The sequence below is a fragment of the Octopus sinensis genome, linkage group LG24, assembly GCF_006345805.1.
Source record: "Octopus sinensis linkage group LG24, ASM634580v1, whole genome shotgun sequence".
Classification (NCBI taxonomy): domain Eukaryota; kingdom Metazoa; phylum Mollusca; class Cephalopoda; order Octopoda; family Octopodidae; genus Octopus; species Octopus sinensis.
Window position 1 is genome coordinate 15671068 of NC_043020.1, and position 14945 is coordinate 15686012.

General features: G+C 36.2%; 1 protein-coding gene across 1 annotated transcript in view; it reads right to left on the reverse strand.

The window, feature by feature from the left end:
- LOC115223849 (oxygen-dependent coproporphyrinogen-III oxidase) overlaps positions 1–14945 on the reverse strand; it is a 484483-nt gene that overhangs the window by 154848 nt on the left and 314690 nt on the right. The window contains exon 6 of the mRNA XM_036513000.1: positions 10611–10703. Within this exon, the coding sequence (XP_036368893.1) occupies positions 10611–10703 (93 nt within the window). The remainder of the gene's footprint in view (positions 1–10610; positions 10704–14945) is intronic.

The window sequence follows — 14945 nt, forward strand, 5'->3', positions numbered from 1 at the left end:
AAGAAGTGCACAGTGTACCATGCATCAGGTGTCGATGTGATCGCAGAGCAACAAGAGATGAAGTCTAGGAATTGAAACTCCGATCTTGAGATTGTGAGTGAAACTCCCTGACCACTAAGCCATGCACCCTCACATATAAATTTCTAAAATAAACAAGCTTTAATTACAAATCACAACATTTGTTTCTGCACAGTAGTAACAGCTGTTAGTTGCTGAATCTTCAGTCTCATAACATAACATAACATAAATTATTGTGTGAAAAGTCTGGCTGCATCCGAAAAAATATATATTATGAAACAAAAACAAACACAAAATTTATTACACGAATCTGTTACCACCACGGTAGTCAACTATTTGATGCTGAACACGAGTTTGATGTTGAATACATCCCCGAATTTTCCACTCAGATAGCTCTTCCCCAGACTGCAAAATGATTTCGTGCAATTCATGCCTCGGTTCGTAAGCAAGCTACTTACTACACTATTTTTATAGTAATGTGACAAGGAGTTAAAACTTCTATCTAAGTAAACTTTAATAAAGACCCCCTTCGGTCATGAATGACCATGGGATTGCACCTAGAAAGTTACCCTCCTAGACACAAGTCCGGGCAAGGTTGTTTATGGAAGACCAGCAGTCGCCCATGCATACCAGCCTCCCCTCTCCACACCACCAGTGTTATCCAAGGGAAAGACAAAGGTCGATACAGCTTGGCACCAGTGACGTCGCAACTCATTTCTACAGCTGAGTGAACTGGAGCAACGTGAAATAAAGTGCCTTGCTCAAGAACACAACACGCAGCCCGGTCCGGGATTCGAGCTCACAACCTCACAATCGTAAGCTCGACGCTCTAACCACTGAGGGATAACCAACTTCGTTAGAAATCTTCTTCAAAAATTAAAAATTCTGCACTACAGATAAGTCTCAAAACAAAGATGCTAACGTGTATGCAGCCTTCTTTTCACACAGAGGATATACATTTAATGCAGTGCTTTAAAAACCACCTACCTGATGAAGTGTTGGCACACAGCTACCACTGGATCATATTCATTTATGTAATTATTTCTAAAATAATCTAAGTAATGGGATGAGGAAACGAAAACTTAGCAACTTACACTGAACAGAAACAAATATTGTAATTTGTAATTAAGGCCTGTTTATTCCATCTTCTTCTTCTCTTTTACTCTTTTACTTGTTTCAGTCATTTGACTGTGGCCATGCTGGAGCACCACCTTTAGTTGAGCAAATCAACCCCAGGACTTATATTTTAAAAGCCTAGTACATATTTTATCAGTCTCTTTTGCCAAACCGCTAAGTTATGGCAACGTAAACACACCAGCATTGGTTGTCAAGAGATGTTGGAGGGACAAACACAGAAGCACAAATATATATATATCTATATACGATGGGCTTCTTTCAGTTTCCGTCTACCAAATCCACTCACAAGGCTTTGGTCGGCCCGAGGCTATAGTAGAAGACAGCCACTCCTATGTCTGTATAAATTTTTATATATACTCAATGCACCAAAGGAGTTCCATACGTATATCCAGCTTAAGGAATAACCCTGCTGTATATGATGGCATATGGTAGCTGATAATAGTACAGGAGCTTTTAAATGCACATTATGCAGCTATTAGCCAGGTAATCTTTTATCTTTTAATTGTTTCAGTCATTAGACTGCGACCAAGAAATTTTAGTCAAATGAATCAGTAGAAGTACTTTTGTTTTTAAAGCTTGGTACATATTCTATTAGTTTATTTTGCTGAACTGCTAAGTTACAGGGATGTAAACACTCTAACACTGGTTGTCAACACTGACACACACACACACACACACACACACACGATGGGCTTTTTGCAGTTTCTATCAACCAAATCCACTCACAAGGCTTTGATTGGCCCAGGGCTATAGTAAAAGATATTTGCTTGAGATGCCAAGCAGTGGGAGTAAACCCAAAACCATGCGGAAACTTCTTACCACATAGCCACACCTGCAGCTATGGTAATATATATATATACCGGAGTAAAAACTGTCCGATGAACAGGAACGTGAAACTCAGAGTAACAGGTTTGTTGAATTTTCTGCTGCTTTAAATAAAGTATATATATATATATATATATATATATATATATACAAAATAAGAAAATGGAGGAATAGATTTCTATCAATCTTATATTGGATAAATGATATCCCATAGTGGGTTACACTCACAACCCCTATCTCACTTTGTATATATATATATATGTGTGTGTGTGTGTATAATAAAAGATGATCACATCCCTTATTATATGCATGTATTACAATTTTTCTGAATTTTCAGATTCTTGTATATGCTAGGCTACTGGTTTTAAATTGATGTTAATTAAATTAATATATCACCCTCATTATTTAAATCTTATCTCTCTCTTTCTATATATATATATATATATATGTATGTGTGTGTGTGTGTGTGTGTGTGTGTGCGTGTGTATATGTGTCTGTGTGTATGTGTGTGTGTATATATATATATATATATATATATATATATATATATATATATATATATATACATATATATAAACTTTCATCATCTGGCACATTATCACTGCTTCCAATGCCTCTTCCCCTCTCAAAGATTCCTTTTTTTGTGAGTTACTCGGTGACCCTACCAGTGCAGGTGCCACTTAAAAAGCATCCAGTGCACACTGTAAAGTGGTTGGCATTTGGAAGGGCATCCAGCTGTAAGAACCATACCGAAACTAACTTCACCTGTGCTGGTGTCACATAAAGAGCACTCAGCCCACTATGTGGAGTGGTTGCTGTATAAGAAAGGGCATCCAGCATTAAAAAGCCATACCAAATGTCCAACCCATGCCAGCATGGAAGGAGGATGTTAAACACTGATGATGATAATGATGATGATATCCTTTGTGCTTGTACTGTGTTTGTCCCACACTATCACTCGACAACAACAACTGGTGCTGGTTTGTTTACATCCCTGTAGCTTAGCAAAGAAGAGACTGATAGAGATGGCAACAGGTTTTAAAAAAGACCAAAAACAACTAGTGGAGTTAATTTGTTTGGTAAAACCCTTCAATGTGGTGCCCCAGCATGGCCACAGTCTAATGGCTGAAACAAATAAAAAAAGTAAAAGATAAACGGCAAACAAAAAAAGTAATTTGCTTCCAGCATATCCTTCATTTTCTTAAGATGTCTGGAGTATGGTGAAAGCTTTGGCAGTTGTTTCTAGCATGTCAAGCAAACTATGTAAACACACGATCATTGGCTGAGTATTCCTAGTGATGCTACTGTTGCTGTTTAGTCTCAGGTCTGTCCTGATTGAGTACACTTATGATACCAAGAATTCCAACCATGACTACCCTGTCTTTTCTCCTGTATACAGGATAGCCAAGCCCGGAGCACATTATCCAATGTGTTCTTTTTTCTGAAGACAGTTACAGGAGAGTGGGTTTGGGATGCCAGAGAAATTTGACTGTTATTTTTAGCAGACTGAGTGACCACGTTGAATTTTCATCATAATGATGTTGAGGATGATAGTGATATCAGTATGTTAGTGGTGATGATGATGATGATGGTGAGCAAAACCATGATGAGGATGTTGCTTAGCTGCAGGTCAAACCTTAATCAAAATTCATTCCAACCATGCTCATCCCATCTTCTTCTGCCATCCAGATCTTTTATTTCTTTCTTGCCCACAAGGGGACAAACAAGGATAGACAAAGGGATTAAGTCGATCACATTGACCCCAGCACGTAACTGGTACTTAATTTATCAACCCCAAAAGGATGAAAGGCAAAGTTGACATCAGTGGAATTTGAACTCAGAACATAACGGCAGATGAAATACTGCTAAGCATTTCACCAGGTGTGCTAACGTTTCTGCCACCTTGCCGCTTTAGTGGCCATCCAGATCGTAGGATCACATTCCCCGATACAATCTTTTTTTCATTGAAGACAGTAGGAAGGAGATTTGACCACTATTTCAAGCTGATCAACCATATACAGGCTCACTCATTGGTTCATTACAATGCCTCAATTTTTGCTGCTGTTTAACCCAAGGTCAACCCTGATTGAGCAGACATATGATCAAACACATTCCATCCTTTACTTGAGCATAACCATCACTACATAATGTAATATGCCACTTCCTTTTGAAGAAGATACAATGTGATTTTGAAGAAAATTTAGCTGCTATCTCTAGCAACCACCAAGATGCTCATTAGTGGGCTGTCAGTTTTCTATTAGTACGAAAAGTTAATGTAATTTTAATCTATAACTAAATCATCTGTAGTATCAGTACCACTACAATATTTACAATCGTGACTAAATATAAGTCATTTTCTTTCAAAGCTGTCTGTGTTGTCACATAAAATTAATGATTTAGTGTTGTGTAATATATATATATATGTATATATTATGGAGATGTACTTGCATAGCAAGTGACCTGATCTGAGATCGTGTGCTGAAACAAAAACAATTGCAGTGTGGAGGAAGGTGTTTATAAGCCATTTAAAAACACACAAAAACCATTAGATTCACTTCAACATTTAAAATTAATTTGCCAAAATATTTTTGTCACTTTTAGATTGCGACCTGATCACTGACAAAATTCTGTATATATATATACAGATCCCTGGTTGAACCATCCAACCCATGCTAGCATGGAGAACGGACGTTAAACGATGATGATGATGATGATGATGATATATATATATATATGCAAAGATAATCTGGTGCTTGACTGAGGATAGAGGGCTTCGAATGACCCGTCCTTGTTTCCTTTGTATTGTCTATCTGGATGTTTTGTTGTCACTTTTTGTATCACCTAGCTGTCCGAATATTTTGGGTTTCTTGTCCCATTTTGCATTTTGTATGTGTGTATATATATATATATATATATATATATATATATATACACGTACATACATACATACATATACACACACTATAAAAATGCCATGGAAATTACTTTGCTATGCATATATCTTCATTTTGGGGCCTCAATTATCATAGAACCACCTATGTTATAGCATACAGGGTGTCTGGGTTAAATTTGACAATTTGCATAAAAGGCAAAAACACAATACCCCATACAAAAATAAGTGTTTTAAAACATCAAAAAATACCAGTTAGATTATGGCTGCGAGATAAGAGCTGCCCTCAGCTTCCACCACAGGCTTCAAGACAACTCCAGGACCTGGCACATATGTTCCCTACTGTGCTCCTGGGAAGACCTTTGAACACCTCCTTGACCCAGCCTTAGTGTTTTTGGCAGAGCAGCCGGTGTCTTTCTCAAATGGACTCCACACATAATAATCTATGAGATTACAATTGGGAGAATTTGTAGGCCAGAAATTGGTGTTTGGTGAAGTCATAGAAATTCTCTGACAACCAACTCTGACTCTTTAGAGATATGGCAAAGAGCTGAATCCTGCTGCCTCACATATGGCCTTCCAGCTGTAACCCTCTCTAGCCATTGATTCACCACAGTCTCCTGCAGTTTCATAATAATATCTGAATTGGGCTGTAGGCCCAGTTCAAAGTTGTAGGAATGAATTCTGGCATGTGGAGACATTAGGCATATTTTAAAACCTGTCTAGATAATATTTCCAATGTATGAAACTATTAGTGACTCATAGATATATACTGTGTGCATTAAACAATATTTATCTCTCACCAGATGGAGTACATTTTTTGTTGATCTTACCTTAACAGAAAAGTAAACTCTTTTCCTCCCTCTCTCTCTCTCTGTTTGTCTCTACAGCAAGACACCTATTTCAGCCTCTTTGTCACACTCTAACCTTTCATCATCTGACATAAGATCACCTCCTCCAATGCCCCCCCCCCACTCTTAAAGATTGCAAGTTACTTAGTGCCATGTAAAATGCATCCAGTCTGTGCTTTTGGTAGAGCATCTAACTGTAAAGACTATGCCAAAACAGATACAGAAGCTTGGTGTAGTCTCCTGCCTGACCAGCTCATGTCAAACCGTTCAATCAATGCCAGCATCGATCCCAGGACTTATTCTTTGTAAGCCTAGTACTTATTCTATCAGTCTCTTTTGCTGAACCGCTAAGTTACGGGGACGTAAACACACCAGCATTGGCTGTCAAGCAATGGTGGGGGGACAAACACAGACCCACAAACATATACACACATACATATATAAATACATATATACGACAGGCTTCTTCTAGTTTCCATCTACCAAATCCACTCACAAGGCTTTGGTCGGCCCAAGGCTATAGTAGAAGACACTTGCCCAAGGTGCCACGCAGTGGGAATGAACACAGAACCATGTGGTTGGTAAGCAAGCTACTTACCACACAGCCACTCCTGTGCATATATATATATACACACACACACATATAATGGAAAAATCATACAAAATGCATAAATAGATGATGAGTAAAGCACTGGCATATTTTAAGTTACCTGTTGTTATCTGTAGATTTACTAATGTACCTGAAGAGAATCAGAATAAGTCGAAACGTGTTGTATTCAATAAAATCTTATACACGTTCCATCTATTTTATTAATGCTATATATATATATATATATATAGTATTAATAAAATAGATGGAATGTGTATTAGATTATATGTGAGTATATATATATATATATATATATACTTAGGAAGGGCATCCCGTTAGGAAGGGCATCCAGCCGTAGAAACACTGCCAGATTTGACTGGGCCTGATGAAGCCTTCTGGCTTCACAGACCCCAGTAGAACCGTCCAACCCATGCTAGCATGGAAAACGGACGCTAAATGATGATGATGATGATGATGATGATGATGACTAATATAGGATGAAGCTTTTAATATGTGGAAATTGACGATTTAAAAGTCTGTTATCAGCATATTGGCATAGAAATAATTTTCTTTAGCCCTTATTTATAAGTTATATATATATATATATATATATATATATATATATATATATATATTTATATATAAAAGATGGAGGTAGGAATAGCACAGAAGTAAGTCTAAGAGATTTCAATCTAAGACAGAATTTGGTAAGAAAGATTTTAAAAATTATATAAAGAAAATATTATCAGTTTTGATGATGAATCTCATCTTATCAAATATTAGTAAAAATTTATCAAAATTTGAAGTAAAAAAAAGTTTATCTTCTGTGACTTAGCTAAGATGACAAATGTTCCTATTGATCCAATCAATGGAACAGCTTGCTCATGAGATTAGAGTTCAAATGTATCTCCTCTACAGTAAGACACCTGTTTCTGTCTCTTTGTTGCACTCTAACCTTTCATCATTAGGCACAAGATCACCTCCTCCAATGCCCCCTCCGCTCTCAAAGGATCTTTGTCTTGCAAGTTACTTGGTGACCCTGCCAGTGTTGGTGCCATGTAAAAAGCATCCAGTTCACATTGTAAAGTGGTTGGCATTTGGAAGGGCATCCAGCGGTAAAAACTATGCCAAAATAGACAACAAAGCACAGTGCAATCTTCTGCTTTACCAGCTCCTGTCAAACTGTCCAACCCATGCCAGCATGGAAAGCAGACATTAAATGATGATGATATATACATATAAATATATACATATATATATATACACATACATGCATACATGTATATATATATATATATTATATATATATATATATATAATATATATATATATACATACATACATATATATATATATATATATATATATATATATATATATACATACATACATTCATACATATATATACATACATACATATACATACATACACATATATTTATATACATGCATATATATATATATACACATACATACATATATATATCAGTTAATGCATATATACACACACACACAGACACACATATATATATAGACATATATACATAAACGTCTGTGTATATATATATATATTTATGCATATGGAAACAGAAATATGTTCATATACATATTTATATATACTTACATACACACACACACACTCACACATACACATACACCCATATATTTACAGAAACAAACAAATTCTAAAAACAAAGACATTAAAGTGATAAGGGTACTAATTTTCATGTTCTCTGATGTTTATGGGAAGACGGAGAAACAGCTTCAATTTTGGTAGGCGAGAAAACGGTTTTTTTCTTTTTACCCTCCTACACCACTCTGAACCCCACAGTGGATGATTACCTAATCTAGAAAGTGTCTTTTATTATATCCGACTTTGCTTCTTCTCTTGGCAGTTGTTCCCCCCGACCCCCTACCTCCAATCACCCTCGCCCACCCTTGACACTTCGCGATTTAGGAGACTTAAATATTATCTCGATAATATAGCGAGAAATGTATTTCTGTCAATGGTATGTTTTGTATGAATATGATTTAAACAATGTATACAAAGTAAACAAGGGAATTAATAACTACACAAACACACACACACACACATATAGAGAGAGCCATATATCCACACACATACACAAAAATATACACACACATGCACACAGCTATGTATATTCACATATAGTTATATGCATACACACTCATACATATAAATTAGACTCACATTAATATCCACATACATAAATTCATATGTTCTTTCCCCGCCTCAATCTATGTGTGTGCAACACACACAACACACACATACACAACAAACACACAACACACACATAGTTATAAGTATACAGACACATACTTGAATACACTCACATATATATACACATGTACATATACACAAACCAATATATACATATATACACATATAAATACACACACACACACAACACACACATAGTTATAAGTATACAGATACATACATGAACACACTCACATATATGTCCACATGTACACAGAAACATGAATTATATATAATCATATACATATACACAAACCAATATATACATATATATACATATAAATACACACACACACAGACAACACACACACACAACACACACATAGTTATAAGTATACAGACACATATGTGAACACACTCACATATATATCCATATGTACATATACACAAACCAACATATACATATATACACATATAAATACACACATACACACATAGTTATAAGTATACAGACACATATGTGAACACACTCACATATATATCCATATGTACATATACACAAACCAACATATACATATATACACATATAAATACACACATACACACATAGTTATAAGTATACAGATACATACATGAACACACTCACATATATGTCCACATGTACACAGAAACATGAATTATATATAATCATATACATATACACAAACCAATATATACATATATACACATATATAAATATACAAACACACACAACACACACATAGTTATAAGTATACAGATACATACACAAACACACTCACATATATGACTGCATGTACACAGAAACATGAATTATATATAATCATATACATATACACAAACCAATATATACATATATACACATACATAAATATACAAACACACACAACACACACATTATATAATATATCAAGCAGGGAACTGTCTCTTTGTAATAGGTTTATTTTTACAAGAGTGTTGATTCCAGTTATCTGGTTAAGTTATAGCTTCACACCGTAAAGAAATTCCATCTGTCAGAACTTTGGCCGTTGCTGAGGCTGTCTGCTGTGTTGCTTTTGACTTCGGCAGAACTCTTTCATCAGTCTTTCGTGCAATCACTGCTTTACTACGAACATAACGTAGTGGATTTCGGTGAGAAGTTTCTGGCGGCAAATAGAAATTTATGGTCTTTTCGGCCGTCTTACAATGACAAAACTTTGCTGGCTTTATTCACTGTTTCTATAAACAATCATTGCTTCTTATAAGGCTCTGTTTTATCTTCTGAAACAACAACAGCAACAACAACAATAATAATTTTTTCTAATTACAGCATGAAGCCAGAAATTTGAGGGGTGTGGCGCAGTTGACTGCATCACCCTCAGTACTTGACAGCTACTTTATTTTACCAAATAATCCAAATGCTTTTAGCTAGACCGAAATAATGTCTTCACCACTTGACCCTTTCTAACCTCTTCTACATCACCAAAAGCTAGAATAGAGATAACAAGACCACCAACTAAATCTATTGTTCTCAATGATATATCTATCCTGGATAGTTATAAAAGCAACACCCTACAACTCTCACTAGCTCTAATTCTTCTCTCTTACATCATTCTATCTCTCTCTGTAATTACTACTAAACAATGAAGAGGACACAAACACAAACTTTACTTCGCATGCTTTTGGATTTATCATAACCTGCCAACGGTTTCTAATTTTGGCACAAGGCCAGCAATTTTTAGAGAGAGGGTAATCAACTGGTAATCATTTCACCGACCCTGAGGGATGAAAGGCAAAGGCACCCTTGCCTGAATCTGAATTCAGAATGTAAAAACAGACAAAATGCAGCTAAGCTGAATGATAATGATGCTGGTGATGATGATCGTACTGAGTATATATGTCTATTAAATATGGTAAGATGGTGTTTTCTTTCCCTTGGATTCCAGAGAAAAGCTGCCACTTTTGACAGCAATGACTGACAGTGATGTTAAGTGAACGGTGTACAGTTTTAGAGACAGTGAAACTGCTCTCAGAATACATTTTGTGTTCAAACTGTCAAAAAAAAACATAGGTTGTTCTTACCTTTTCCAATTCTTCCATATTGGTAACAGGATCTGCCATCCACTTGGATCGGGATTCCGTACCGATATCAGACACTGCTGCTGCCATAGACACCTGGGAATACAGAAAGGGATTGAGTGAGAGAGTGAAAGAGAGAGAAAGAGAGAGAAGCATAAATATTTAGACAGATACATAAACTTATTTACATTCGACGGATATTTGTCCTCATCTTGTTTGTTGTTAACATGTTTCAGCTGATATACCATACAGCCTTCATCAGGTGTTTTGGGGGAAATTTCGAATCTGGGTTCTCATTCCTAAGGTATTTTTTGATGTTATTATTATTATTATTATATTATTATTATATTATTATTTTTATCAGGTCAATTCTTGGAATCAAACTCGGAATCTTGGGGTTAGTAGCTCGCGCTCTTAACCACTACACCATATGCCCACAGGCATATGGCATAGTGGTTAAGAGCGTGGGCTACTAACCGCAAGATTCTGAGTTCGATTCCAAGCATTGACCTGATGATAATAATAATAATAACATCGAAAAATACTTTACGAATGAGAACCCAGATTCGAAATTTCCCCAAGACACCTGATGAATGCTGCAGGGTATATCAGCCGAATGTAAGGACAAATATCTGTCAAATGTAAATAATGTCAATAATATACATAATTCCTCATCTCTTAAATATGGACCAGATACATAAACTGCTGGAAAAAATAGCACCCCATTGGTTACAACATTGAGTGTTCCAGTTGATCTAATGAATGGAACGACCTGCTCATGAAATAAATGTGCGAATAGCAGAGCACTCCACAGACATGCATACCATTAATGAGGTTGTTTGGGAGATTCAGGTTGATGCAGAATGTGACTGGGCCTTTTGAAATACATCCCCTACTCACTTTTGCCAGCTGAGTGGACTGGAGCAATGTGAAAAGAAGAGTCTTGCTCAAGGACTCAATGTGCTGTTGAGTATTGAACTGACAACCATGTGATTGTGAGTCAAATAGTCTAAGCACTAAGCCATTTGGCTTCACCATTGGACAAACAGTCAATGGATTGTCCCCCACAATATCGCTTGACAACCAATGCTGGTGTGTTTACGTCCCTGTAACTTAGCGGTTCGGCAAAAGAGACTGATAGAATAAGTACTAGGCTTACAAAGAATAAGTCCTGGGGTCGATTTGCTTGACTAAAGGCGGTGCTCCAGCATGGCCACAGTCAAATGACTGAGACAAGTAAAAGAGTATTCTTAATACTTAACATCATGTAATCAGCATTTAAACCAGCCACATCTGGCCTGAATGTTCTGTATGTTTTATGTTCAATCTGCCCAGATCTGTCCTCTCACACCTACCATACAATGCCATTCTGAATATAAACAATCACATCATTAAAATCTCGAAGCTGCAAGATAATGTATGATTAATTCAAAACAATGTGAATATATAAGCATTGAATTTGTTAGAGAAATCTGATTGCTAAAGCGTCAAGAACATCATATCCGGTTATGTACCTTGGGTATGTGGGTGGTACCTGGTGAATAATGTGTAAATACAGCAGATATCAAGAAAATTCTTTTTATAATAATAATAGTAATAATAATAATAATAATAATAATAATAATAATAATAGCAATAACAATAATAATAATAATAGCAATAACAATAATAATAATAATAATAATAATAATAATAATAGCAATAATAATAATAATAATAACAACAACAATGTTTACAAATTTTGGCAGAGGGCCAGTAGTTTTTGAGGGAAGATAACAGATAAAGATAATGATGATGATGATGATGCCAGTAGTGGTGGTGGTGGTGATGATGATAATGATGTGTGTGTGTGTGTGTGTGTGCATGTGTAAACCAAGGCGTCAAGCAAAAGTTATATTGAATTATGATTTTCTTTTTTTAGGTCAAAGGTGGACTTAGCCAAGCAATAATGGCTGGCATGAATGTGAAATTTAATATTCTATTGAAAAAAATAAAACGAACTTGTTACAACTGGATTCTGCCTCCTACAGATAAGCATGCTATCTGTAAAAAGAAAGAGTGGAACCTATTGTGAATCAGGCAAACTGAGGCAAGAATTATACTCTCTATTACTCTTTACTCTTTTACTTGTTTCAGTCATTTGACTGTGGCCATGCTGGAGCACCTCCTTTAGTCAAGCAAATCAACTCCAGGACTTATTCTTTGTAAGCCTAATACTTATTCTATTGTCTCTTTTGCTGAACCACTAAGTTATGGGGACGTAGACACACCACCATCAGCTGTCAAGCAATGTTGGGGGGACAAACACAGACACATAAACAAACACACACACACACTCATACATACATATATACATATATACGACGGGCTTCTTTCAGTTTCCGTCTTCCAAATCCACTCACAAGGCTTTGGTCAACCTGAGGCTATAGTAGAAGACACTTGCCCAAGGTGCCACACAGTGGGACTGAACTCGGAACCATGTGGTTGGTAAGCAAGCTACTTACCACACAGCCACTTCTATGTCTGTGAATTATATTTTACCCAAGAATGTAATAACATTCGCTACAATTGTTAGAGTTTGAACTCACAGATCATGTCATTAGTAAACCAACACCTTGACAGTGTGAGCCACTGTGCTTCACTTGGTTATGGAAGAACCTCTATGTGGTCATTGAACATGCTAGAAATAGCAATTAAATTTCCCTCAAAGTTCACCACCACCACCACTGCGACTACCTTAAAAGAAAAACACAATGTAGTCATGGAACATTGTGTCTGTGAATAAAGTGTAAGGGTCATGGTTGGACCGCTTTGATCATTGGTTTGCTTGATTATGTGTAACATGTACAACAACAACAACAACTGCAAAAATTTATTTCCTATTCAAATTTGTCCAATATTTAAATATATATATATATACATATATGTATATATTCCTGTCTAAAATAGTTTATTATTTTCTGTTCTGTGAGTAAAATTCCAGGATAGAATTTTTCAAGTTAATTATAAAATCAATAATTATTTGGCTAAATCTAAAGTCGGTAGAAAATCTATCCAAATATATTTATATATCGGTGTAGGTATAGCAATGTGGTGAAGAAATATGCTATGTAACTATCTGGTTCTGAACACTATCTTACTGCGCAGTACCTTGGGCAAATGCCATCTACCTAATAACTTTGGGTTGACAAAAGCATCAGTCTGATAATAAAAGACTTGATGCGTGTGTATGTCTGTCCTCCTCTTCATCACCATTTAACTTCTGTTTTCGATGCTGGCATGAGTTGGACAGGCTTGATGGGAGCTGGCAAGCCAGAGGACTGCACTAGGCTCCAGTCATCTGTTTTGGCAAGTTCTACAGTTAGGTGCCTTTCCTAAGACCAACCACGTTGCAGAGTGTACTGAGTGCTTTCCTATGTAATGCTGGCACAGGTACTTTTTATGGGGTGCTGGCATGGGCCCTTTTTCATGTGATGCTGGCACAGTTGCTTCTCTATGTGACTCCAGCACAGGTGCCTTTTCACGTGGTGTCAGCATGGGTGTTATGAAACGTAGCCCCAGCACGGGTGCTTATTATGAGGCACCAGCACCCATGGGGGCATCAAAGAAGATACTTGGCTACCCCAGTAGGACAAGGAAGTGGAGGGAAGGGTTATGGCCTTAAAGAAATTGCCTCTATGTGTGTATGACCATGATTTTAATCAGCTTTACATGCCTCCTCAAGCACAGAAAATTGCCAGAAGTCTTGATCCCTTGTCATCTCCTCTGTGAGGCTCAGCCTCTGAAGATCGTTTCTCACTACCTCGTCCCACATCTTTTTGGGTCTAACCCTTCCACAATTTCCCTCTATGTGTTTAATAACAGCTTCACATGACAGAAATTTTGTATGCACATTGGACAGGTCCCTCTCATTAGATGATGGGTGTTCCTTGTATCTGATGAAATGGACAAGTCCTACATATACATGAAACTTAAAGTCATACGAAGCTGAGACAAACTGTTATTAAAAAGATTATATGTAACTCATAACAAATGTACTGAGGGCAACTTTCTTTTGTTTTGTTCACTTTTATATATATATATATATATATATATATATATATATATATACACATATATATATATATGCCTACGTGAATTGTTTTTGAGTATACATTGTCTGGGAGACTCTTCTTATAGTAGAGGAAATAGCTAAATTCTTTGGCTGCTATTTCTAAAAGTTCGGTGTGTGGTAAAGTCAATTTTTTTGCTGAACCCTAATTATATAAAGTAATGTTTAAGTATACTGTAAATGGTAAAATTATTAATTATTAAAATTATTAATTACTAATTGATTAA